Raw genomic sequence first — 27,136 nt, 5'->3', positions numbered from 1 at the left:
AGAGAAACTACAGCACACGGGAAGAGAGAGAGAGAGAGACGCAAAGAGAAGCACCTCGTTCACAGAGCGAGAATCTTTCAACAATAATTCTGCTCCCTTGCCGCCGCTTTGCTTCTTGTCGGCTGCAGTTCTACTCCGCTTCCCTCCAATCATACGGCTCTTTGATTATCTTTCTTTTTCTCTATGGACTGGATCGCTTTGGTCTTCCTTTCCGGCGGAAGAGGAGGAGCAAGTGGACGATGAGTAGAAGAAACTCTTTTCTCTGCTTCTACGAAACCACTGTTGCGCTGTTCTTGCTGTTAATTTATCCAATTCTTCGAGGTTTGGAGTTTCCCGAGGAAAAGTATAAAGTATTCGTTGTACTCTACTCGTTCTCTGCCGCTGCTTCCCTGTCTTTTCTCTGTATCGGGATTTAGTGATCGTCGCATGTTAATATCACATGGTAAGGTATTCTTTCTGTTTTTCGCTTTTCTGCGAAATCTAGGCGCCGAAGTGGATTTTTGTGATCGATTTTGTGTTTTGGATTTCTAGGTGTGATGTTTTGTTGTTCCTTTCGTGCTTCAAGTTATGGTTGATTAATTTGTGAAGTTTGTGATTAATTCGTGACGGCTAGTTATCCAATACGTCTTCTTGCTATGAGCCGCTCTCTCTAACTTCCTTTCATCTATAAAATCTTAGTGCTAGTAACTTGGTTGATTTAGTTTATGAAGTTGTAGTATGTGCTACGAATTTGTACTACTGTGCTTTGAACTCTTTCATTGTTGTTTATGAAAGAGTTGATAGTGAGGACTGTTGAAGGCTTGGCTTCTTGTCATTATCTCAATCTGCAGCTTACAATTGCTTGTATTCTGTACAAATTGAACTCTTTCTTGGTTGAATTTGTAACATGGATTGGTTCGGGAACGTTGTTGGCAAACCGATTTTATGAGTTTATCCTTTTGTTTTGTTTTACAGTTATATATGAATTGGTTCGAAAATTGCGTTCGGAATGTTGTTGATCATGGAAATCTTGGATATCTATGAGCTGGTCTTTTCTGAGTTTGTTTTCAATGTTTATTGCCTTCAGATTGGGACTTTAAATTTGTGTTGGTAGTGTGGAAATGTGGATTTGGGTCGAAATGTCTTTGATTGGTTGGGATTTTGAAGCCTAACGCACTGAAAGGAATTGGATTCTAGTCACTATCATCATTCAGCTGGATGGAAGTGTAACTTTTAGATACCCAGAAAATTAGCAGCAGTTGATAAGGTAAATTGGAGAAGCTCTATATAAACATTGTTTCAGTCTAGTTTGAATTGGATAAATTTTTTCCATATAGCATGGTTTATAATGTGGGACATGTTTGTACCATGCATATGTTGATGAGTATGTTGGATTATAATTTCCTTTTCCTTTATTTGTAGTGATGGTATTCTGGCTGGGTGACCATAAAGTTTCTCCAAAGAAATTGTTGATTAGTGATTATGAACAGGTTAATCAAATTAGCAACTACCATGCTCAACAGATGAAAGTTGTCATGTGAACTGTATGTTATAAACTTTAGTCATTATGAAAATGGTCAATCTGATTGCGCCATTTGGTTTTTCCACCATTATGGAATAATTGGGCATCTTAAAGAACCAGAATATCTGTTCAAATGTGGTAATGAGCTTGCTGTATGGAATCTTAATTTAGTGACTTATATATAGATCTTACCATAATTGTATTTGAACTTGGTCTTGCGTTTTTAATGTGAATATGTGGTCAATTAATTGCTATTATCAAGCATGGAGCCTAAAGATGGTGAAAAGGGAAGTATAATTTGGGTACAATAACTTATAAAATAAAAAAGAAAAAGAAACAAATAAGAAAGTAGAAGAAAAAAATTTGATTCTATTTTCTGTAGTAGTAAATAATTAAATACTATTTTATCTTTAATATCATGCTGTCTCTGAATGTTTTACTTCATCTCTCAGTGTTCTCCTTTGCATAATTTGCATTATGTGATGTATCTTGGCATGTCTATTTGTATAGAAGTATTGGTGGAGTTAGTAGACTTGATGATATCATAATACTCTAGTTTCATCTTTTTATTTGTTCTTGAGTTGCAGAAAGTGACTAATGGATCGACACTTAAAGGATCCTACTTCAGGTAATTCTCTAGGCCCTGTCAGCCTTTTCTTCACCTGATTAATGCCTTGGTATGAACACTAGGAATATGTTATCCATGTCTCTGTACATATTGTTTATTATATCTTGATCAGTTGTTAACACTGTTCTATGCTAATCTAACTTTCATCAGTAGATGCTTCTAAAGACCTGGGTGGTGGATGGAGGATCCCGCGTGGAACTGATGCATATCATGCATCAAATGATGCCAGCTTGTTTTCTAGCTCATTGCCTGTCCTTCCACATGAGAAGTGTATGTGTGGTTTCTTTTAAAAGCTTGATATGTTGTTTATCTATGTTAGAATGTTTCTGACATTTGTTTCTGCCAATGGCAGTGAACTATACTGACTCAGATAACTGTGGTCAATCTGTTGATGATGGCTTCTCTAGCTTAAAGAAACTTCATCAAGAAGATGAGAGCAAGGATCCACTTGATGATATTGAACCAAGTGCCATTGGGAGTATGCTTCCTGGTGATGAAGATGAGCTTTTAGCGGGCATAATGGATGATTTTGATCTGAGTGGTTTGCCTACTCAACTAGAGGACATGGAAGATGATTTTTTTGGTTGTGGGGGTGGGATGGAATTGGATTTTGAGCCTCAGGAGAGCCTGAATGCTGGCATGTCAAAGTTAAGCTTGCCTGATGTCATTCCCGTGAATGGAATTGGTCATTTTGGTCTTCCCAATGGTGTGGCTACAGTTGCCGGGGAGCATCCATATGGGGAACATCCTTCAAGGACTTTATTTGTAAGAAACATCAATAGTAATGTTGAGGACACTGAGTTGAGATCTCTTTTTGAGGTATTTCACAATATATAAATTACTTTTTTCAAGTCTTTCAAAGTATGATCTATCTGCCTCATATGTCGTGGCAAATACTTCCAAGGTTTTTTATGTGCATGCTAATGATGGTATTTTGGTTTCTTCAAACAAGTTAATTACATGAAGAATCAAGTACTCATTATAAATCAAATATATTCAAATGCTAAAAAGGTGCCATTCCACTATTTGTATGTGGTATTTGTTTTGAAGTTTTACAAGAATTGTACTACAGTAAAACTTTTCTGTTGATTAATTTAATGACTGATTACTTTTCCTGAACTTCCTTAGTGAATATATATGATATAAATGATTATAACTGAACAAAGTTGAAAGTAGCTCACCAAGTGAATGAATTTTTTTTGTCTGGTGGTCCAACTTGGATATCTGTATTCTCCTGATCACTAAATTCTGTTTCCTTCTCTAGGTAAAGTAATTTCCACCACCTGCAATGTATGATAAGGGATCAGTTATTGACTTTGGTTGCACACTCTTTTAAGTTACATTGAAATGCAAGGTCTTATTGATACCTTGAAGTACATTTTCTTTTAATCTGTGTCATATTGTTTAGTGGATCTCTATATTGTTATGCAATCAATTTTTGTTTAATCATTTTTTATAGTAATTTTCCCTTTTAACTTCATCTGATGTGGTGATTGGTTGTTTCTATGACATGTATAATCTCTTCTATGTGAAAGCTGGCTTGAAAAATGTTGGTTACTTTGTCAAGGTATATATGGAAAGTCTTTATTCTGAATGGTTTTATGAAGATCTCTGTCTGCTTTCTCTCCTTTTTCTTTTCTTATCTTAGTTTTCTGAATCATCCAAAGATTGAAGAGTACACTGAAAATAAGGAATTGAAGGAAATGTAAATTTCCTTTCAATCATTGTCAGGTCAGATTAATCAAAATTCACAAAAGACAGAAAAGTATAAGATGTATAATATTACAAAAACAGCTGGTCGTGCGATAGTTAATGGGAGAGGCCAAGGTCTTATTGGTCATTCTTCAATGAAGACTCCGTCGTATCAAAAGAATTTTTCATCAATGCTTTACATGGATGCATAAGCTATCTTTTTAGTTTGCTGCATTGTTTAATGGTCCATAAATCCTTTTTGGTAACCCTTTTATATCCTACTTAATACAAATGGTATTCTAGCCAGTTGGTTAAGTCTACTTGACTTTGTTAGGAAAATAGACACCATTGTCTCTTTTTGGCTGCTAACTATTATTTCTAAAAAACATCACATCCTTCTTTATCAGATATGATTGGTCCAAGGCCAGCTTCCATATGTAAAAGTCTGGTTATGAATGTACCATGTGGTTCTTTTCTTTGTTATTATTATTACTTCTGGTTTGGAATAATGAATATGTTTGATGTTGAATAATAGGTTTAGCCTTTTTCTTGAGTAATTAGGCTCTGGTCTCAGGCATATTAATACTCAAGTCCCTATATTATTTGCCTTTTCTCTGAAATCTGATCCTTGGAGGTACAATCATTTTTGCATTGCTTAGCCAGAAGTTCTACAACGTTCAATGTACTTATATACAAAGAAGTTGAAGGAGATTTTTCATGTTCTTCCTGTTACATGATTTCAATGATTTTTAATAAATAGTTTTGTATATGTTAGTGTTATCTTAATTGCTGATTGATTGTGGAAGTTATCTTCTGTTGCAGCAATATGGGGATATCAGAACTCTATATACTGCATGCAAACATCGGGGCTTTGTGATGATATCTTATTATGATATCCGAGCAGCTCGAACTGCAATGCGTGCATTACAAAACAAACCCCTAAGACGAAGAAAACTTGATATCCATTTTTCAATTCCTAAGGTTTGAACCAAAACTCTTGTGTGTGCGTGTAAATTGAGAGGTTGATTTCATTAACATCTAAATTAACTATTTTCTTCCTTGGTGCTTTGAAGGATAATCCATCAGAAAAGGACATTAACCAAGGAACTCTTGTTGTGTTCAACTTGGATGCATCAGTATCAAATGATGACCTTCGTCAAATATTTGGTGCTTATGGGGAGGTCAAAGAGGTGGAGTCCTCCTTAACTTCAATCCTTCAGCCCCTTGCCCCTTAAACTGAATTATATGCGTATACACCCCAATATCCCATCACTTTTCTGATAATGCGTTGGGGATTTCCTCTTAAAACTGCAGATTAGGGAAACACCACACAAGCGACATCATAAGTTCATTGAATTTTATGATGTTAGAGCTGCAGAGGCAGCTCTCAAAGCTTTGAATAGGAGTGACATTGCTGGGAAACGCATAAAGCTTGAACCCAGCCGACCTGGTGGAGCTCGTCGAAAGTATGTATTGGTATATTATTCTTCCATTTTATCATGGTGGCTTGTTGAGGCACTTATTTATTTATTTCAACATGTTTCCCATTTGTTTTTAAACTAGATGCATGTTCATAAAAATGATCCCATGCTTTCTCTCTGTTTTTTGTCTCATATAATCTTTTATTTTTTTCTAAATATTTTAAAAGTTGTAGCATTATACGTTAATTTTTTTTCCTCCATGAGTCTTCAACTGTGTGGGGATGCCATTCTGTCACTTAACTGAGCAATCATAGGAAATGCAGTGTTCTTCAGAGTTCTGTATCCTGGGGTATCAAACTGCAATTATGCAACTGTAATTGCTGCTTTGAGTATTTGACTTTTTGCTTGTTTTTGTGACCATAAGATTTTAACACTTTATTTGCATGATATTCTCTAGTTCTAGTACTTCTAACATGATATGGTCAGTAAAATTGATAAGAGGGCACTTTGTTGATTAACACCTGATCATTTGGATGCTTCAACCAAATTGTGTAACCTTGGGCTGAGATGAATACCAATTAAGGAATTGCAAAATGCAATTCTTGTTTCCCATTGATGATACCAGTTTGCAGCCTAAGAGTTTCCATTGGGCTTTAACAAGCTCATCAATGGTTCATTGTGCTTGTGAATCAATTCTACATGGGGGAGAATCTAGATTTCATGAGAGTACCTTATATCATTTCAGGTGATGATTTAGGTTACATTTGAAAGTCTAAGCAATATGCAGCTTGATGAGTGATTACCCACACGGCTTATTTGTTTTCATCAGTATTATAGTTGCCAGATGGTACAGTTCAAATGGAAACTTACTACTACAAATATTTTACAGGGCCAATTATGATTTTATGAAATTGATGGTGACATTTTTAATACCTTTTAAAAATTTCATACAATCTGTCAAGATCCTATATCCTCCTATTTTAGGCAATGCATAGCTAGGAGAATATACAGCTTTCAAAACTCATTGATTATTCCTTTGATTAGGGTGATTGCAGATTCTTAGGAATTTCCAGATTTAGCAATGTAATTAGATCCTCTGTGCATATATACACAACACATGTACAGTTTTTGATATACAATCAATAGAGAGATTACATTTGTCACACAATTTATTGCAGCCTTGGTTGTTCTTCTCTCTCCCCCATGCTCTCTCAACTTTTTATGAATGTGGTTTATTTCAATAGACAGCTAGACATCTAAGGGGCTGTTTGACAGAGCTTTAAGTTTCTGATTCAGTTTTTGTTTTCAAATTTTTTATGTTCAGTTTTCATGTCCATGTAAAAAATGCAAACTTATCATGTTTCACCACAATGTTTTGTTTAAATTTTTTGTGTTTGGGTTAGCTGGCTACAGGAAACCTGGGAATGAGGTTTTTTTTTTTTCCCTCTCATAGCTTCTTTAAGCAGCCTTTTTACTTAAAATGAGCTAAAGGATCTTGGTTGTCAGCCTTTTCCTCCCCTTAAAAAAACAAGCCTTTTGGCCCTAAAAGGCACAAAATGCATAGACAATGATGTTTTTCTTGTTTCTCTATAAAGAAAGATATTAAATATATTTCATTTCTTATGTATCTCTTTTCATAGATATATTACAATCCTCTTATTCTTGGTGGGGTTATTTATCATTTTCTAGTTAATTTTCAAAAATGATTAGGAAAAACGTTAGTTTTTTCTTTTAGCAGTTACCAACAACTGCAATATAGCGTTTATCAAGTTGTTATTATCTTTTTGGTTACTGCTTTTCAAAGCCCAAATGGTGTTGAAGCTTCTTAATTTATGGGTGTGGTACACACTCAGAAACCATAGTTTAATATGTGTCGAGCTATGCCTGTTTAGTGGATTTACTATTTTTGATCCATTCTACTACTTTTTAAAGAAAGTAACAAGGTAACACTTCAACTTAAAAGAAAATAAAGAGAAAGAACTAAGGAAAAGAAAGGTAACACTTCTCTGTTCTAGGGATGAATGACTGCAATAAATTGCTGTGACAGTAAATGATTTGGTCCATTAGGCTAGTCAAAACAAAAGGAGCTATGCTCAGGAACTGCAGCTGAAATGGATTGGTTTTTGTCTTTAGCAAGTGTGGGTTACCTAAATATCATCATTCAGGTTTGAAGATGATATGTATTAAAGAGAAACCAGATTAGTAGAGCAGGATTATGGAACTATCTGCACAAGGATACTGGAAATAACTGGGAGAACAGCACTATCTACTGAGGAAAACAATTTGTGAAATTTCATTGACTCTTCATAGTTGATTATTGTGGCAATCTTTATGACTCAATATCCTACTTGGCTGTTATGTCAATCCAGCAAAGCTTATATCTTCTAAAAATTTATGACAGTTCTCCTTCTATATCTCCCGCTGTCATGATCTGAGCAAATGGATTTGCCAAGGGAGACAATTTAACATACATTCACAGACTGAATTAAGATTTAACCTCAAAAGAACTATGACCAGCGAGATATAAAAGCAAATTATTTGGCAACAAATGTTATGGCTGTCACCTAAGAAGCACGAACACGGACATGGGGACACGACATTTTTCAAAAAATTAGGACACGACACGGTTTGGGATATGTTAGTTAATAAACTAATTTTTTATATTTCTACTGACATAGTAAAATACTAAAACTATATTCTAAACTCATAAATATTTGTCAGGCCCTATGGGCTTGACAGGTAATTTTGAGTAGATTTTAGGAACTTTGGGAGAAAGGATGCAGAGAGGGAGAGAACAAGGGATGCCGGAGAAAGAGAAGGATCGAGATTGAGAGTTTGAGAGAGAGAATTCTGTTTCAGAGAATATGCTCTACCATTCTCATTCTGTTAAGATAACTTTTATAGCTATTCCTTGGCAGAAAATAACTGCCAAGGTACAACTTGAGTAGCAGTCTAGGTACAATAACATAACAACCTTACATTGTATAAACAAAAGACAGAATTTCCCCTATCATAACCCTAGGGTCCTGACAATTACCACCCCCCCACCCCCCCACCCCCCCCCCCCCCCAAAAAAAAAAAAAAATTCCTGTCAAGAAATGGAAAGAAGTTGAATTGCTTGAGGGAATTGCTGGAGCAAATCAGGGAGGTATTCCTAGGTGTTGATGTCCGGATGGAGGTGAGCCCATTGGACCAACACTTGAGTGATAGGGGCCCCTTCTTTTTGAATTACCCGCTTGTCCGAGATGGGGGCTGGTTCCATTGGTGGAGAAGCATCGAATACATAGGCAGGTAAAGTAGGATCAACCAGTTGGGTATCCATTGATTTCTTGAGCAAGGAGACATGAAGGACAGGATGTATGTGAGAATTGGCAAGTAGTTGGAGCTTATAAGCTGCAGTCCCAAATTTGGCCACAATGGGAAAGGGCCCAAAAAACTTAGAATTTAGTTTAGAAACCAGTCTGTGAGTAATAACCCTTCGGTGGGAAAGTCTTAACTTCAAATAAACATGATCACCCACTGAGAACTCCCTTTCACTTCACTTGCGAACAGCAAATTGTTTTATCCGGTGCTGACCTATGGCCAACTCCCTTCGAATCACCTGTAAAACATCCTGTTGCTGCTATAAATAGTCATCTACAGTGGCTACAGATGTGGATTCTAAGATGGCTGGCAGCAGTGGTTATCTTGAAAGGGGGACATTTTGATGGAGCTGTGGTAACATGAATTATACCACCACTGTGCTAAGGATAACCACTTGTGCCAGGCTTGAGGCTGTATAAAACAAAAGCATCCTAGGTACATTTCTAGGCCTGATTTACCCGTTCCGTTTGGATGTCAGTCTCTAGATGATATGTGGTAGACATATGGAGTTTGACATCCAAGGACTTAAAACAATTCTTGTCTCAGGAAATTGGTGAAGACCTGGTCTCAATCAGACACTATGGTTTGAGGCACCCCAAGCAAACTGATCACCGAATCCAAAAATACTCTTGCCACCTCCTGTGTTGAAAAGGGGTGAGATAGACCTATAAAATGGGCAAACTTAGTGAATTTGTCTGCCACCACAAGGATACAGTTCTTGCCTTTTAATTTTGATAATCCTATTATGAAATCCATGGATAGGCATGCCCAGGCCTGTGCCAATCTTCCCAAAGGCTGTATTAACCCCGGTGTTGCCACTATTTCATGTTTACAGTGCTGACACACCTCACAAGGCAGCACATACTCCATCACCCTCCTTTTTAAGTTTGGCCAATAAAACAATTGTTTTACCTTGTGATAGGTATTTCATATGCCCGAGTGCCCACCCACTGGTGACTCATGCAAAGCTTGCAGAATTTTGGACTTGAGCTGTTCACAATCTCCTGTTACTATCTTGCCATGAAACCAGATAAGCCCATTAGTCATTGTGTATCTTGATCTACTTGAAGGATCAATGAGTTTGCTCTAGCAACTCTTTAGGCCATTTAGCTAGTGTATAACTAGTTGTCACCTCTTGTAACCAATCAGGTATGACTGGAGTGATGGCTGCCAACATTCCTTTTTCAAATCACCGATAGAGAGCATCTGCAGCCACATTCTCTCTCTTTTCTATATTGAATAATATAGTTCAAACCCATCAATTTACTCATCCCCTTTCTTTGTAATTGTGTCTGCAACTGTTGTTGTAATAGGAACTTCAAACTCTCATTGTCGGTGCGGATAACAAAGGAACCACCCTCTAAGTAATGCCTCCATTTATCAACAGCTTTCAACACTGCCAATAACTCCTTATCATATACACTTAGTCCCACATGTTTGGGAGTTAAGGCTTGGCTAAGGAAGGCTATTGGGCAGGCCTTCCGCATGAGAACAACTCCCACCCTAACATTTCTCACATCTGTCTCTAAGATAAAGGGTTGATTAAAGTTTGGCAAGGCCAAGACAGATGCCTCACTCATTGCCTTCTTTATGTTTACAAAGGCCTCATCTGCCCGTGGGTTCCATTGAAAGTTGTCTTTCTTTAATAGCTCTGTCAAGGGCTTACTAATGACTCCATATCCTCACATAAACCTCCCTTAATACCCAGTCAGCCCTAAAAATCCCCTCACATCCTTCACGTTAGCAGGCCTCGGCCATTTAAACATAGCAGTCACCTTTTTTGGATTAGTGCTGACTACTTCAGCTGAAACAATGTGCCCCAAGTACTCAACCTGTCTTTGAGCAAAAGTAAATTTTGATTTCTTCACCTACAAGTGATTGAGCTTAAGGATCTCAAATGTAGATTTGAAATGATTGAGGTGTTTGGCAAAGGTAGGGCTATAGATAAGGATGTCATCAAAGAAAACAAGGACAAATTCCCTTAGGTAAGGTTCAAAGATGTGGTTCATCAAGGATTGGAAGGTGCTGGGTATTTGTGAGGTCAAAGGGCATGACCTTAAATTCATAATGCCCTTGATGTTTTTGAAAGGCTGTTTTGTGAGTATCCTCCAGTTTCATTCGAATCTGATGATAATCGGCTCTTAGGTTTGCCTTAGAAAAAACGGTAGCATGCATAAGTTCATCAAATAGGTTTCCAATTATGGGAATGGGAAACTTGTCCTTGACGATTATGGCATTTAGTTGACGATAGTCAACATAGAATCACCTTGAACCATCTTTTTTTGTTGACAAGTATCAAGACCCTAGGATGTATAAGAGCTTACTGTGGGTTGAGTGTAGCAGATTATCCCTCAGCAGTAGTTAATTCTGTTGAGTTGTTAGGGTAGTTATTTTACTACTAGTATTTTCTGTTAAACTGTTGAAGTAACCATATAAAGCTTCTTGGGCTGTTGTAGATGGATTATCTAGAAAATATTAATTGAATCTTATGATTTTCTCTCTCCAAACTCTCCCCCTCTTGGATTTGTCTCTTTTCTCCCTTAGCTTCTTTTCCTCTCTTTCTCCCTTTTGATTCTCCACCTATTCTCCCTCTCAATCTCCCTGTTTCTTTCGCCTCCTTTTGTGTTCCCCTCTCCTTCTTTAATTTTGCCTAAAATCATCCCTAATTCTCTGCTGAAACTTTAGGAAAACCTTAGGTTCATGACAATTTGGTATCAGAGTGTCATGACCTGTTGGTTAATTAGGGGCAATTGTAGTATTTTTATTTAGTTTCAGTATTTTTACAGTTATGTTCTAGGAATAATTGGGTATTATTTACAATTAATTTACAGTTATGGAAATTGGGGAGGTAGTGGAGTGATTTAGGAGCAGTTATTAGTAGTGGAGGAGGGGTAACCACTACAAATAACTGTTGGTTAGCTTTCTATATAAACTTGTAACCCCACAGTATAGATAATGTATGAATTATGAAGAATTTATTGGAATCTCGCATTTCCCCCTATTGTTTCTCTTTGATTTCCCCCTCAATTCTGTCAAATTTCTCCCCAATTTCTCCAATTTTTCCCCAATTTCTCCAATTTTTCCCTTACTTTCTATCAATCTCCCTCACTTCATTCCGTTCTCCTTGATATTTTATCTGTTCCCCCTTAGTTCTTGCTATTTCTTCCCTTAATTTCCAATTCTATCTCCAAATAAAACATCAGTTGGGACAAGGGTCTTGACATTTGGTATCAAAGCAGCGGTTTCTTGGCTGTAATTTAGGGTTCCTACTACTTGATTTTCAATCAAAACAAGGTGGTCATTGTAGCAGTGATACACAGTAGATTTTGAACAATTTGGATTGTGCAGATGGCTAAAGGAACTCTTGAGAGAATTCAATCGCTAGAGAAAGTAGAAGAGTTAAATAAAAAGCTAGATAATTTAATGATTATGATTTCAAAGAGGTTTCAGGTCTACTAGTAGAATTTCTTTCAAGTTCTATAGTAGAATTGATTCAAGTAGGTGCTGGGGTCCTTCCTCTAATTTCTGATTTACAAGAAGCTGAGGAACATCTTGAATTGGATGCCAAAAAAGCAAAATGGCAGTTATGGGAAAAATCACTGCAACACCATTGGAAGAGATATCGGTTGATGATGGACCCTTGGGGCGCACTAGCAAGTAGGCAGGAAAAGATGATGTGCCATTGGAGAAGGTTACGATTACATCAACTCTGACTCTTGGTGAAGAAATCGATTCTAAGACTGGAATCGAATGCTTAATTAACCGTAACAAAGGGAAATAGATATACAAGTCTTCTACCTTAGGTTGGAGTCTATTCTATGTACAACATATCTGATAAATTTAAATATAAACTAGCCATCTCTAGATAAACTAAATCAGCTTTATCTTATCTCCTAAGTATTCGGTATTTTTATGTATGCAGCAACCAATCTTCAAATCTTCTTATCTTTAATCTTGGCTTATCAGCTTTAATCTTCCATTATCTCCACAGTTCCCCTCAAGCTGGGCTGAATATGTTGTTCAGGCCAAGCTTGCAGCTCAATTCGTCAAATATTCTTCTTGGCAAGGCTTTAGTGAGAATATCCGCCACTTGGTTGTTAGTAGGAGTATAGTTAGCTTGAAAACTCCTTCCAATTTTTCTTTGATAAAGTGTCTATCAATCTCCACATGTTTCGTCCGGTCGTGATGAACTAGATTTTTAGCAATACTGATGGCCTACTGGTTATCACATAACATCTGTACTGGTTCGGTCATATTCACTTGTAATTCTTGTAGTAGTCTTCTTGACCATATTACTTCACAAAATCCGTGTGCCAAAGCTCTAAATTCAGCCTTTGCACTACTTCTAGAAACAACTGATTGCTTCTTGCTGCGCCAAGTAACTAGGTTTCCCCATACAAATGAACAATACCCAGAAGTTGATATTCTATCCAGGATTGATCCGGCCCAATCTGTGTCACTATAGACTTTGATTCCTCGGTCTTCTATTTTTCTGAACATTAATCCTTTGCCAGGAGTTAATTTCAAATACCTTAGGATCCAATAACTGCTTCCAAGTGCTCTTCTTTGGGGTCATTCATAAATTGGCTTACAATGCTTATAGAGAAACCAATATCAGGTCTAGTGTGAGATAGGTATATGAGTTTTCCCACTAGTCTTTGGTATCTCCCTTTGTCAACTGGAGTACTTTCTTTGCCAATATCAAGCTTTGTCATAGATTCCATAGGAGTCTCTGTTGGTTTGCAACCCAACATTCCTATTTCATCAAGGAGATCTAGAATATACTTCCTTTGGGAGACTGAAATTCCTTCTTTGGATCTAGCCACTTCCATGCCTAAGAAATATCACCTCCAAGATCTTCGATCTCAAATTCCCTTGCAAGTATCTTTTTGAGGCTTTGGATTTCAATAATATCATCCCTTGTAACAATGATATCATCAACATATACAATAAGAATGGATATTTTACCTTTTGAGGAGTGCTTGATAAATAGAGTATGGTTGGTTTGGCATTGGTTATATCTATGCTTCTTGACTGCCCTTATAAATTTCTCAAACCAGGCTTTTGGGGATTGTTTAAACCCATATAATGATCTCTTTAGCTTGCATACCTTGTTTCTTGTTTGGTGAGATTCAAATCCATGAGGGATTTCCATGTAAACTTCCTCTTCTAGATCTCCATTTAGAAAAGCATTCTTCACATTTAATTGATGTAAAGGCCAATCCATATTTGTTGCTAAGGACAGCAGGACCCTGATAATATTTAGCTTTGCCATGGAGGCAGATGTCTCTTGGTAGTCAATACCATAGGATTGGGTGAAGCCTTTTGCAACTAACTTGGCCTTGAATCTGTCAATCTTTCCATCCTCCCTGTATTTTATTGTAAAGACCCATTTGCAGCCCACTGGGCTTTTTGCGAGAGGCAAGTCAGTGATATCCCATGTCTCATTTTTTTCCAAAGCCCTGATTTCCTCAAGAACAACCTCTCTCCATCTAGGGTGTTTGAATGCCTCTTTAACATTGTTAGGAACCTGCACTTTGTTCAAATTAGAAACAAATCCACTGAATTTTGGTGAAAATCCCTTGTAAGAGATATAGTTTTGTATGCAATGTTGTGTACACGATCTTACACCCTTTCTCAAGGTAATAGGCCAATGTAAATCCTCATCATCAATAGATTCAATATCAGTATTCTCACCAATCATTTTCTGTCCTCCATCTGGCGGAAGAATCGGTTTAGCCTCTTGGACAGTCCCAGAACATGTTGGGGCCTCATTCTCCTTAGATCAGGGTTGTCTTCTAGAGTAAACTTGAAGTTCAGCGGTAGAATTAGGAGGTTCCTTGGTAGGAGGAGCAGAGTGGCCGTTAGAGGAGATAGAGGTAGGTTCAGGGGGCTGCTCATATTGCTGGCTATGAGTAGAACTTTCCCAAAACTGATATTCTGAAGAGGAATCTTGAGTATTCTCCCCCTGAATATTAGTTTTGGGGTAATAGGGCTGATGTTCAAAAAATGTGACATCTATGGAAATAAAGAATTTTTGAAGCAATGGAGAGTAGCATTTATAGCCCTTTTGATGAGGAGAATAGCTGAGGAAAATGCACTTGAGTGATTGAGGCTCAAGCTTGCTTCTCAGATGGTTATGTACATGAACAAATGCACAACCACCAAAAATTTTGAGAGGAACATGGGATAGAATCCGAGAGTGAGGAAAGAGATCGATCAGAAGTTGGCTAGGGGTTTGATATTTTAGGATGCGTGAGGGCATTCTATTGATTAGATAGGCAGTTGTTAGGACAGCCTCACCCCAAAATTTGGAAGGGACATTAATAGAGAACGACGACGATATTACTACTTCTAATAGGTGTCGGTTCTTTCGTTCAGCGACCCCATTTTGTTGGGGGGTATCAACACATGAGCTTTGATATATAATGCCTTGTTGGGATAGGTAATGATCAAGAATAGTATTGAAGTATTCTTTGCCATTATCTGTTCTTAAAATTTGAATTTTGGTATGAAATTGCCTTTGCACCATTGAATGAAAGGTTTGGAAAATGGTACCAGCTTCAGATTTGTCTTTCATAAGGAATACCCATGTGAGCCGAGTATGATCATCAATAAAAGATATGAACCAACGTGCCCCAGTAATGTTTCTAACCCTAGAAGGCCCCCACACATCACTATGAATCAGGGAGAAAGGTGAAGATGGAGTATAGGGTTGGTTGGGATAAGTGTTTCGTATACGTTTAGAGAATTGGCAGATTTCACATTGTAGAATATGGGAATCTTTATTCTCAAATAATGCGGGAAACATTTTACGAAGATAAAACAAAATTAGGATGGCCTAATCTATAGTGCCATAACATGATAGCACTGTTATTGTTGGAATAAGATAAACAAACTGATGGTTTAAAAAAGGAATAATTGCTGAACTGAATAAGTTTATTGTTGGAATGAGGAGTATGTAGAGGTCGAAACATGTTTCAGCACTGCCAATCATCTTCCCCGAACTCCGGTCCTGAAATTCACACAAATTTTGTGAGAATTTAACCACACAATCACAGTTAATAGCTAATTTGCTTGCTAATATCAAATTGCAATCTAAACTTGGCACTAAAAGAACTGATTTTAATATCAGATTTCCATAAATTCCCACTAAACCTATTCCAGCAACCTTTGACTGTGAACCATTCGCTATCCTTACCATCCAATCTTGCTTGCAAGGTTGAAAATTAGTTAGTAGATCAATGTCTCCAGTCATATGATTCGAAGCCCTTGAATCAACAATCCATACAGTAGGAAATTCACTTTTTGCAGTCAAAACATGTAGAGATTTACCTTTAAGAGCTATAGAGCCGGATGCCAGGTTAGAGAGCTGAGAGATCTGGGTTTTCCCAAACATATTTTGGAGCCATTCCATCTGTTCTTTACTCAACAGATTTGGTGCTATGGTTGCTGCAGTTTCCTCTGTTGAAGCTAGTTCCCCTCTACTCCTTTTTTCATAGGCTGGCTTTCAGTCAGGAGGCTTTCCATGAATTTCCCAGCAAGTGTCCTTAGTGTGCCCATTCTTCCAGCAATGCTCACACCATGGCCAATTCTTCTTTTGTTTAAACTGAACTTGCTGGGGGTGACCAGGGCTGATTGTTCTAGAGTTGGACTTGTAGATTTGAGCAAGACTTTCATACAGCTCTCCTCCCTTCTGACTTTAGCAAAAGCCTCACTTAGGTTTGGCAAAGGCTTTGTTCCAAGGATTCTTCCACGAACTTCATCTAGGTTCTTGTTTAGACCTATAAGAAATTTGTACAACCTTTTCTTTTCTACAATCTGTTTGTATGTAGCTGCATCTTCTGTACACTTCCATTGGATAGTGTCACACTTATCCAATTGAAGCCAATATTTGTTGAGAGAGTTAAAATAATGAGTAACATGGGAATCACCTTGCCTAAGGTCATCTAACATGCTCTCAATTTCAAACAACTCTGAAGTGTTTTCAGCATGTGAGTAGGCTTCCTTGGCCGCCTTCCAAATCTCTTGTGCAAAATTATAAAGTAGAAAATTCTCACCGATTTCGTTGGTCATTGAGTTGATGAGCCAAGACATCACCATGTTATTTTCTGTCTTCCAAACCCTGTAACCTAGCTCCTCCTCTTGGCTTGGTTGTGGCGCTGGTTAGGTAGTCATCTTTTCCCTTGTTGCAAATAAACATCAACACTGATTGTGACCACTGAAGGTAGTTCTGACCATTGAGCTTGTGCCTGGTAATTGTGAACATGCTGTTATTATTAGTGGTTACAGCATTGGTATTTGGATAGGGGATGATCTCGGCGGTCTTGCCTGCGTCGGTGGACTTGTTGCCTCTGCCAGCCATCTTGATAGGAGATTCTGGTGTCTACGGGTCAAAGAAAGAAGTTGGTGGCTAGTAGTTTGGTCGCTAATGGTTCTGCAATGTCGAGAACCTGATAGCGGCGTTGATAATCAGGAGGAAAACAACTCCTGCTCTGATACCATTTTGTAACGACCCCACGTAGCAATGTATTGTCTAGTTTAGATCGCAACCAATCTCTGGTTTTGTCGTTCTGAGATTTAATCACAAAACGCATGTCACTATGTGGAATACTCTCTGCACTTATATGCCCAGTTCCCTCCCTTTGCATGGCCAATGTGAGATTCGCCTAAGGTGCTTACATGCACCCCTTCATGGGACTTAGCGTTCTCGTTGAGGTTTGCCCTACCACCGCGCTCAAAAGCTCGGGGGTCGACTTTGATACCATGAAGAAATCGATTATAGGACTGGAATTGAATGCTTAATTAACCATAACAAAGGGAAATAAATATACAAGTCTTCTACCTTGGGTTGGAGTCTATTCTATGTACAACATATCTGATAAATTTAAATATAAACTAGCTATCTCTAGATAAACTAAATCAGCTTTTATCTTATCTCCTAAGTATTCGGTATTTTTATCTATGCAGCAACCAATCTTCAAATCTTCTTATCTTATCTTTAATCTTGGTTTATCAGTTTTAATCTTCCATTATCTCCACACTTGAAGATTTCAAGCCTGCTATTCTTGACATAATGGGTACCCTTCCATTACCTGAGGTCAATGCAAATATAGTAATGGAGGATTTATTGGATAGAGCCAGCGAGGTGGAGGAAAAAGAAGTTTAACATTTGTCCTTGACTGGAAACAAACTTGGCTGATTGTTTAGGCACCATCAAGGATGCTGCACCTGATAGTGTAAGAAGGATGAATCAAATAGTAAAAGCAGGAATTGGATGACAAAGTGAGGCCAGAAGCTAGGATTTATTGGGAACTAGAAATCTTTTTAAGGGGAGGGAATGTCACGACCTACCAGTTAATTAGGGGCAGTTGTATTTTTATTTAGTTACAGTATTTTTACAGTTATGTTCTAGGAGTAATTGGGTATTATTTACAATTAATGTACAGTTATGGAAAGTGGGAATGTAGTGAAGTGATTTAGGAGTAGTTATTAGTAGTGGAGGAGTAGTAACTGCCACAAATAATTGTTGACAAGCTTTCTATATAAACCTGTAACCCCACAGTGTAGATAATGTATGAATTATGAAGAGTTTATTGAAGTCTCACATTTCCTCCTATTGTTCTCTTTGATTTCCCCCTCAATTCTGTCAGATTTCTCCCCTATTTCTCTGGTTTTTCCCATACTTTTTGTTAGTCTCCCTCACTTTCGTCCGTTCTCTCTGATATTCTGTCTATTCCCCTCAATTCTTGTTATTTCTCCCTTAATTTCCAATTCTATCTCCAAAGAAAACATCAATTATGACTAGGGTCCTAATATAGAGCGGTCAATCCTTGACTGTGATTTCGATTCGATTTGGAGGCAAACAAAGCTGACAATTCCTCGGTGGTGAATTCCGGCTGTCTGTGTTCAAATTTTGCAGGAGAAATTAGTTTCAATGACTTTGATGGAGGAATTCTCAGCTGGATTCTAGAAATTTTTAACAGTTGATTCGAGGTTGTTATGGGTGAAAACTTCAAATTAGTGAAGCTGATATAGAGGTGACGTTGCAATGATTGTAACAAAGCTACTAATCTGAAATTTTTGTTCAACTTTTGAAGGCAACTTGGCCAGGCAGTTCGGACAGTGCGTATGGCAACTCCTAGAGCAGTTCCAGTTGATTAGAAATTGCAGACGAGCAGACGAGGTGAATTTGATTGGAAGTCTGATGACTCATAGAAGCGGAATAGCAAGTTGCTTTGCGGTTGTTTTCCGAGGCCGTTGCAGTGTGTTGTTAGTAAGGCAAACTTGATAGCAAGCAAAGTCGATGAATTCAAGCATTCCAATGACTTCAATTGGTCTCGGTTGTTGGAATCGAAGACTGATCATAACCGAAAAGTAGAAGCAACTCTCGACTCGGAAAATGTAGTTGGTTTTAACGGAGATTCCAAACATTTTTACAGTCAACCTAGGAAGGTGAAGCAGATTCAGGAGATTTTGTAACTTTAGGTGATTGCAGTAGGTTGTGAGAAAGTGGAATCAGCGGTGGAATTTCGGTGACTGCGATCATTGATGATTGGAGATTGAATTGTTAGAGCTTCAGAACTTGGTCTATGACTTTCAATTGAACACAGTGAGCAATGGCAGACAAAACGAGAATGAAGTAGATGGAGGCACAGCTTTAGCAGGTGACTAAGGCCATCTTGGACGTGCAGATGCGAGTAGGAGCCCTTGATGAGATGATAGATCAGAAGCTAGATCACACATTCCCTCACATGTGCAAGGAGATGATGAGCCAGATCTGAGAGATCTGTGATCAAATGTAGAGCTTCATGCTGATGTTCACGGGGTAGAATCAAGTTAGACTACCTGCCTGCTTGCTTTCCAAAGAATATGTTGATCCAATTAGTATAAGGAAGCAACCAAATCTTGTGATTGGTGGGAATCCTTACTCTTTTCGAAGAAATGAATCAGATCCTGTTTCAGTGGGAACTTCATACCTTACGCGTTGTGGAATCAAAATTCTAAGAACAGTCCATGGAATCAGAACTCCATTGTCAAATCTCAGAGTTCAAATAAGAGAGATGAAATTGTTCTAACAGAAAAGGATTTTGGAATGTCTAAGGAAGAAAGCAATAATAAGAAGGGTGCAGCCTCAGGAGTTCCTTAAAATGGAGTAGTCTAAGGAGAAGTTAAGATTGTGGAAAACTAATTCACTGCTTACCTCCAATTTTGAGCAGAAGAAGTATTCTGATTTAGGCAGTATTGACAAGGAGGGTGACTGTAACAACGGTATTAGCAGCAATAACAGTAATCCAAGAGGTTTGATCCAGGATGTCTGGGCAAAAGAAGAATCAAAGGAACACTTTGATTCCTTTGAAAAAGAAGTTCTTGATGAGAATGTTCTAGATGATATTCGCGAAAGTCCAAAGCAAGAGATGATTGATGCAGTCAATCATATGACAGGAATAGTAGGAGGCATCAAAGAATTTCTGGAATTGGAGATAAACACCTTTGGTTTTGAAATTGATCCAGTTGTTCACAATGAGATACTAGCCCAATCAATTTCCAAAACTAGTAGTGTTGAGATGAATTTTGTTGCAGTGATTGAGAAATTAGAAGAAGAAATAATATCTCAAGTGCACCTACTGAAAGGTTGCAGGAGGAAAATGAGGAAGTATTTGATGAAGTGATGGAGGAAGCCAAGGCCAACCCATTACCCTTGGCAATTTGTCCATTGACTGAAGGATTGGCTAGTGTCTAGGATTGGACTCTTGTGAGGAATGGAATTGATATTGAAGTACTTAAGCATATTGTTCCATTGCCTTTGATTTCGAAGAAGGCAGAGGATTCCTTAGTTTTGGTTAAAACAGGCGATGACGGAGTGAAGACAACACTAACCGGAGGATATCTTACTGCCAACATGAAAGATTCTAGACCCTGAACAGCATGACAGTATTGCTGTCATTTCGGAAGATGCAAGCCAAATTGCAAAAGGTGCAAACCAGTTTTTGATGATGGTTGTAATAGAAGTAACTGAAGCAGGTGTTTCAAGGGACCAGGACATACTTGCTGAAAAGAGAGATGCTGATTTTTCTCTCATTCATAAGATGGAGACAAGAAGAGAGTTGAAGAGCGTTGGACACCATGCTTGTTCCGCATGACAGGATTTGAAATATAAGAACCTTGATTGTTCAACCTCCATAATTACAATTAATCAAGCCATGTCCTAGTAGCAACCTTGGGAACTCTCCTGAGGGTTATGATCCTAACAGGAATTCTCTCCTTAAAGAGTAGATTCAAGGTTGTAAAGAATTTCGGGGATGGTTGTAGCTGGAGGAAAGCTAAGGGAGATAGCTGAAGAAGCTAAAAATTTTGCTGTGGAGAACAAAGCTCCTTCTGCTTTGTTTGTTCTTATTACAGCTGGCCAATTAGGATTTCTGTCTACTTAATTGAAGGACGGATTGATGGATGGAATTGGTGTTGCAACAACTCCTAGTTTTGATGCTCTCAGACAGCTTTTGTTTGAGTATCCGAAGCAAGCCTACATTTCTCATGTTCCGGACTTCCAGTTCCAACAACTGATGAATGATGTTAAATACAGCTTAAAGGAAGCTTCAATAAGGAGATTGAAGAGTCAGATGAAGAACCCAGTCGGCAGCAATTAATCATAGTCAGAATCCAGTCAAACAGCCAGGTAACCATTTGTCTTTGCTGTGTTTGTGAGGGGACACGTGTTTCACCCCACGTCCCTTTGAGAATGATGAAAGCAGTGTCAGACATGCCATGTGGGTGTGTCGCTGCATCCGACATGCCAGCAACACAGGCACAGTGACCTCTTCACTATGTCTGTGCTTTATAGGTTGCCACAAAACAGCTTGGTTAATACAGCAGAATTTGAATTGTGAATTCCAACTGTGTTCATATTCATTCTGTGGATTGAGTATTGTACTTGATACCAGAAACATGGAGCATAGTGTATGTCTTCGTGAGGAAAATAGCCAACAAGCAATTGTCTTAGAGGTATTCATCTTTCTTGCAGTGGAAATAAGCTATGAATATCTAAAGGATTGGATCTAGGAGAGCTACAACAAAAGACATGGGTCGTTGTATTTAGTAGCAGAAGGAAGAGGATTGGGTTTTATGAGATACTTGTTTAAATTTCAGTTTTGAATAATTGCCCTTCTTATTCTCATGTGCCATTAAATGGAAGCTTGTGTTGGGGATATAAATTTATGAAGATAGCCATCCATTGAAATATTACATTATTAATCATTTCCAAGACTCGGAGATGGAGGAAATTATTTGATTCATGCAAGGTTGTATAGTGATTTATTCCAAGACTTGGAGATTGAGGAAGTATGGTGATGGATTACATTATTAATCACTGATCAACAACCATCCAGTCTGCCTCATCATATTGATGTGTCCAATGTGTTGTGTGCATGTTTGATAACATGATACCTACTTTCAAACTTATTTGGATTGATCCAAATTATCAAATGGTATCTTGTTAGTATTTTCTCTGGTTGGGAATCAGTCGACCTACGACTACGTTATTGTTTGGTGGCTCAGGATATTGAAAAATAACCGTGGATGGAATATAAGATACCATTCAGTTTAGAATGATGTAATATATAAAAATATAGAACAATGTCACTTTCCCTACGTAAAGATATCATCCTACATGTATTAATGATAACATGGTTGTCATTCAACATGTAAAAAACTAAAAAAATAATTATCTTGGCTAGAGTTGTTATCATGGCTTAAATTCTGTTTTTATTTGTTATCCGAAAACTTAATCTGCACAGATATTCATGTATCATGGCTTAGATACATGCCTGTCATGTGTGTTTGAAGTGTCCCAAAGTAAAATTAATAAAAGCAATTAGGGGATGTTATTTGGCATGTCGACCTTGTATGCTGGCAAAGCTGATAGGTCGGACTAGGGTATATCATCTAAAATGAAATCTTTGTGCATCTTAGTTGATAGGATATAGATTATAGTGAATAGTTAAGATTAAGAAAATTTATCTACCGTAAATTCTATACCAGGAAGCAGTACTATTGCCTGTCCTGATTTTGGATGATTTACTTGGTAATATTTAGCAGACACCTGGTTTTCTGCTCATTCTTTTGGACACAGTTTACCTCCCCCTGTAGGCTCTTTTTTTTGGCTCTATATTTGTTTATTTATTAAAAAAGTGTATCTAATTCTTAATTGGGTTTCTTTGTAGAACTTCACTTTATTCCTTGCTTTCTCTGAAATTTGAACAAAGTTTTGAAAAGAAAACTAGGACTTGTTTTGGGATAAAGAGGATGACATACAAGCTGAAATGCTTCCTTGATGTTCTGTGACTTGACTATAAGAACAGCCCTCCTAAATGGTGCTTTTGGATTGGCACTTTTCTCATTTGTTCTTTTAGGGGGGGGTGTTAGTAGAGAGGTGGTTACAGGTTAAATCCTTATTCTATGACTATTTTTTCAAAGAACATTAAATCCCTAGTGTAAATGCTGTCTTAATTGCATGATCTATAGAGAATGTATTCTGCTTTTAGTGAAAGGTTCATGTTGGTTTTTCAACTGCATCTTGTGTTTAATGGATTTATTACATCAGTTGAAGTTGTTGGAATGAATGGAGAAAGAATATAATATTATCTTTTTGTACCACCTTCTATACTCAGCTTAATGCAGCAACTGAGTCAGGAGCTGGAACAGGATGACACTCGAACTTTTCGACATCAAGTAGGTTCACCTGTAGCAAACTCTCCACCAGGTAAAACATTTGTAGGGGCTTTACAATTGTGTCAGAAGTGAGAACATGATGGTTATTATATTGTTCCTGCTGCTACCCTTCTAATAAATGTGTTTTCTACATATCTAAATCAGTGGCTCACTTCTGACAGGTAACTGGGTGCATTTTGGTAGCCCATCTGAGCACAATCCTTTGCAAGGTTTTAACCAATCATCAGGCATGGGAACACTCAGTCCAATGAAGAGCAATCATATGCCTGGTTTAGCCTCTATTCTATCACCCCATGTTTCACACCCTACAAAGATTGCACCTATTGCGAAGGACCAGACAAAGATCAGCCATGTCAACCAGGTGATTGGGAGTCCCAAAACAACTCAAGGAGTGGGTTATCAGCTTTCTCATTCATTTCCTGAGCAAAGATTAAGTGCAAGTCCTGGACCAATGTCTTCTTTTGGTGAATCAAATTCTAATTCCTCTGGAATTGGGACACTCTCTGGTCCTCAATTTCTTTGGGGAAGTCCCTCTCCTTTCTCAGAGCACGCCAGTTCTTCTGCCTGGCCAACATCATCAACAGGTCATCCATTTGCATCCACTGCACAGGGACAAGGTTATCCATACACAACTCATCATGGTTCATTCCTTGGCTCGCATCACACGCATCATGTCGGATCTGCTCCATCTGGCGTCCCCCTTGATAGGCATTTTGGCTACTTCCCAGAGTCACCAGAGACATCCTTTATGAATCCAGTTGGTTTTGGTGGCATGGATTTAAGTCGAAAAACTGCAAGTTATGCAATGACTATGGGTGCCCATCCAGCTATGAGTGTTGGTGTTGCTTTGCCAGGAAAAATGACTGATACTGGTTCACTTGGTTCAAGAATGATGTCATTGCCAAGAAATGGTCCTTTGTTTTTTGGCAATGGTACTTTTCAAGGAATTGGAGCAACCAGCAATGAGGGATTGTTTGAACGTAGTCACAGTAGGAGGCTGGAGTACACTGTCAATCAGATGGACAACAAGAAACAGTATCAACTTGATTTGGAAAAGATCAAGAGTGGTGAAGATACTAGAACTACTTTAATGATCAAAAACATCCCCAACAAGTAAGAAAAATTTGTTTTTGTTTGGTTGTATAAATTGTGAAACATCTCAAGCCTCCTTAATTTAGGTTGTTGATTTCTTCTTTCATCTTTCTCTTAGGTATACTTCAAAGATGTTACTGGCAGCTATTGATGAGAACCATCAGGGTACTTACGACTTTCTCTACCTGCCAATTGATTTTAAGGTAATTCTACTTGGGACCTTCCATGCATTGTTACTGTATACCCCACTTTTGAATCAGAACTGATATTCTGTCCTCTGGTTGCAGAATAAATGCAATGTTGGTTATGCTTTCATCAATATGGTGTCTCCATCACACATCATTTCCTTCTATGAGGTTCATTACTCTGTCCTCAGTGTCTTGGACATCATTGGTTCTCAATTTATTTCTTCATTTAGTTCTATACTGAGAAAAGTAAAGAGAAGGTGAAAGGGACAATATCTTTCTTAATTTCTAAATAGAAATTAAAAAAAAAAAAAAGATGGGGGGAGAGAGAGAATTCATATAGCCGATTAAGGCTTGTGAGAAATGACAGATGTATTTTAAAAAAAGGCAGTAAGCTAGCTGTATGTGTTTGCAACCCTTCCTGTTTGGTCCTGTTTGCTGGCATTTCCTTGGATCAAGTTTGACTAATCAATGAGTTCCCTGTGCCAAGTTTTTTCTTCCAGCAAAGTATCCACTTTTAATTCTTTCAAAGTGTTTGAAGAACTTATCCGTAGAATTCATGCAGGCATTCAATGGGAAGAAGTGGGAAAAGTTTAATAGTGAAAAAGTTGCTTCCTTGGCATATGCGAGAATTCAAGGAAAGGTTGCCCTTGTTGCACACTTTCAGAATTCTAGCCTAATGAATGAAGATAAGCGGTGCCGTCCAATTTTGTTCCAGTCAGAGGGTCAAGAGACTGCTGAGCAGGTAATTACCATCAATGTCATTACTCTCTTAACTTTGACAGTTCGACTCAAGTCTTTTTGTCAACACCATTGCCACTGACATCAAACCTTAAATCCACTGGGATTATGGTAGGAATTGTTAGACCCCACTGCAGAAAAGCTCCCTGATCCCATCCCCATACTAGTGAAGTTCTTAGACTCAAAGCCCCGTCCACCACCTGACAAGTCTAGGCAAACTCATCTCAACTTCAGCCACCTGAGATAGGAGAAAATTTTGATTACTCATGGAAAAGTTATCTAATGGTAAACTCAAGAAAGGCCTGCACATTTATTATATATACATAAAGGGAAGGGGAATGACACCAAATGACTAGTTCAGAGCTGTCAGAAATTATAACCACCATAAAGGACAATCTCAACAAGTCTATATAGTCCTTGCCTCTCATTGTGAACTCCATGGGTGAGATGAATGAGCTTAAGAGAAGAGGACTTGGGTAGAACTATGGGTGGACAATTGATATGATGCTGAGTGAGCTTAAGAGAAGAAGACTTGGGTAGGACAATTGAAATGATGCTGGAAGGCACGAGACTGGTATATTGCAGGGCTCATTAGAAATTAATGAACACGAGGATAGTTCAGTTATTTTTTGTGTAACCAGGGTTGGGGGAATCACCTTAATCCAATCCCAACCTGTGGGGGCTAAAAATGTTGAACTGAATGTTTTTTCTTTGGAAGGAAGAATTCTGTCTCACCGCATCTGTATGTAGAATTTTTTCTTTATTTTTATATAAGTGGTTTGCGTGTTTTTTTTTTTTTTAAATAATTGTTGCAGGTCAGACAGCAGTGACTTTAACCCAACTATTACTTGGAGGTTGTTAAGTTGGAGAACCTGATTTATAAACTCAGCTGATGAAGTCTTTATTGATGAACTCATTATAGCCAACGTATTTACTGAAATACTTGGAATAGTAACTAAATCAAACTATTTACTGATGCACTCTGGGTCACTTTTGGCTGTGCAGGAACCACTTCTCTTCAGCAATTTGAACATATGTATTCGTCAGCCAGATGGGTCCTACTCTGGGGATGTGCTGGAGAGCCCAAAGGGTAATCTGGATGAGAAGCCGGAGATGAGACGAGCTTCCTCTTAATGGGTGGCTGGGTGCCAACTAGTACAGTGGTATGCTATAAACTAACTAGCCATATAATGTTTGTATTATAGCAAGGTGTCCACGTTTTAGGTGACGGATGCTACAAGTTCATGCACTAGAGAACTGCAAAGGGGAGAGGCAGAAGCATCATTTGTTTGTAAGCAACAAATTGATATTTAGGTAAGGAAGAAGAATAAAAGGAGAGCGTGCGCCAAAAGTTATGCTCGGACTGGTACTATCTTGCCTTCTGTTGTGGAGTTAATTTGTGATGGGGTTTTTTCTTGTTTATATGTGCAAAATGTGAGTACATGCCTTATTGGGGGGTAAATATCCAAAGGATATAGAGTTTGGGGGGTTGTTTTCTGGAATTGTAAAGAAGGGAAGAGAAACAGACCCCGGGTGCTGTTTGTGCTCAGTCAGTCAGTGTCGTCATTGTCTTGTACCCTAAAAACCTTGTATATATTAGAGAGATGCCCTTTGTATAGCTCTGTTCGAATTTGCTGGAGTGGACTTAAAATTAAGTTAATCCAATCATTTGCTGTTAACCCAATTTGAAGGATTTTTAATCTTCTCTCAATTACGTTCCTTTTCATGTGGTGTTTTCTACAAGGTTTAGAAATTAAGGCCCCAATTGTAATTGTAAGAAGCTCCT

General features: G+C 38.1%; 1 protein-coding gene across 6 annotated transcripts; it reads left to right on the top strand.

Moving 5' to 3' along the window:
• Positions 1 to 27,034, top strand: LOC127791778 (protein MEI2-like 2). Of its 6 annotated transcripts, none has more exons than XM_052321819.1 (14): positions 1 to 442; positions 1,067 to 1,246; positions 2,089 to 2,129; positions 2,283 to 2,399; positions 2,482 to 2,948; positions 4,644 to 4,802; positions 4,895 to 5,011; positions 5,136 to 5,287; positions 23,272 to 23,363; positions 23,494 to 24,445; positions 24,543 to 24,627; positions 24,712 to 24,780; positions 25,175 to 25,354; positions 26,356 to 27,034. In XM_052321819.1, the coding sequence occupies exons 3-14, from the start codon at positions 2,099 to 2,101 to the stop codon at positions 26,482 to 26,484; spliced, it is 2,550 nt and encodes an 849-aa protein (XP_052177779.1). In that variant the 5' UTR covers positions 1 to 442; positions 1,067 to 1,246; positions 2,089 to 2,098; the 3' UTR covers positions 26,485 to 27,034. The 6 variants fall into 6 exon arrangements, with proteins under 6 accessions (XP_052177779.1, XP_052177780.1, XP_052177775.1 ...); XM_052321815.1 differs by having other exon boundaries at positions 2 to 442; positions 2,280 to 2,399; XM_052321817.1 differs by having other exon boundaries at positions 2 to 442; positions 955 to 1,246; positions 2,280 to 2,399.
• Positions 27,035 to 27,136: the final 102 nt, after the last annotated feature.

Source organism: Diospyros lotus, chromosome 15 (genome assembly GCF_014633365.1).
Source record: "Diospyros lotus cultivar Yz01 chromosome 15, ASM1463336v1, whole genome shotgun sequence".
In the NCBI taxonomy this organism is placed as follows: domain Eukaryota; kingdom Viridiplantae; phylum Streptophyta; class Magnoliopsida; order Ericales; family Ebenaceae; genus Diospyros; species Diospyros lotus.
This window is presented reverse-complemented; position numbering and strand designations above follow the sequence as displayed.

Coding starts and splice junctions, on each gene's coding strand:
- LOC127791778 (XM_052321818.1), top strand. CDS start 2,099: ATGGATCGACACTTAAAGGATCCTACTTCAG. Junction 2,949..4,643: donor AGTTGAGATCTCTTTTTGAG/GTATTTCACAAT, acceptor CTTCTGTTGCAG/CAATATGGGGATATCAGAAC. Junction 25,355..26,355: donor GTCAAGAGACTGCTGAGCAG/GTAATTACCATC, acceptor TTGGCTGTGCAG/GAACCACTTCTCTTCAGCAA.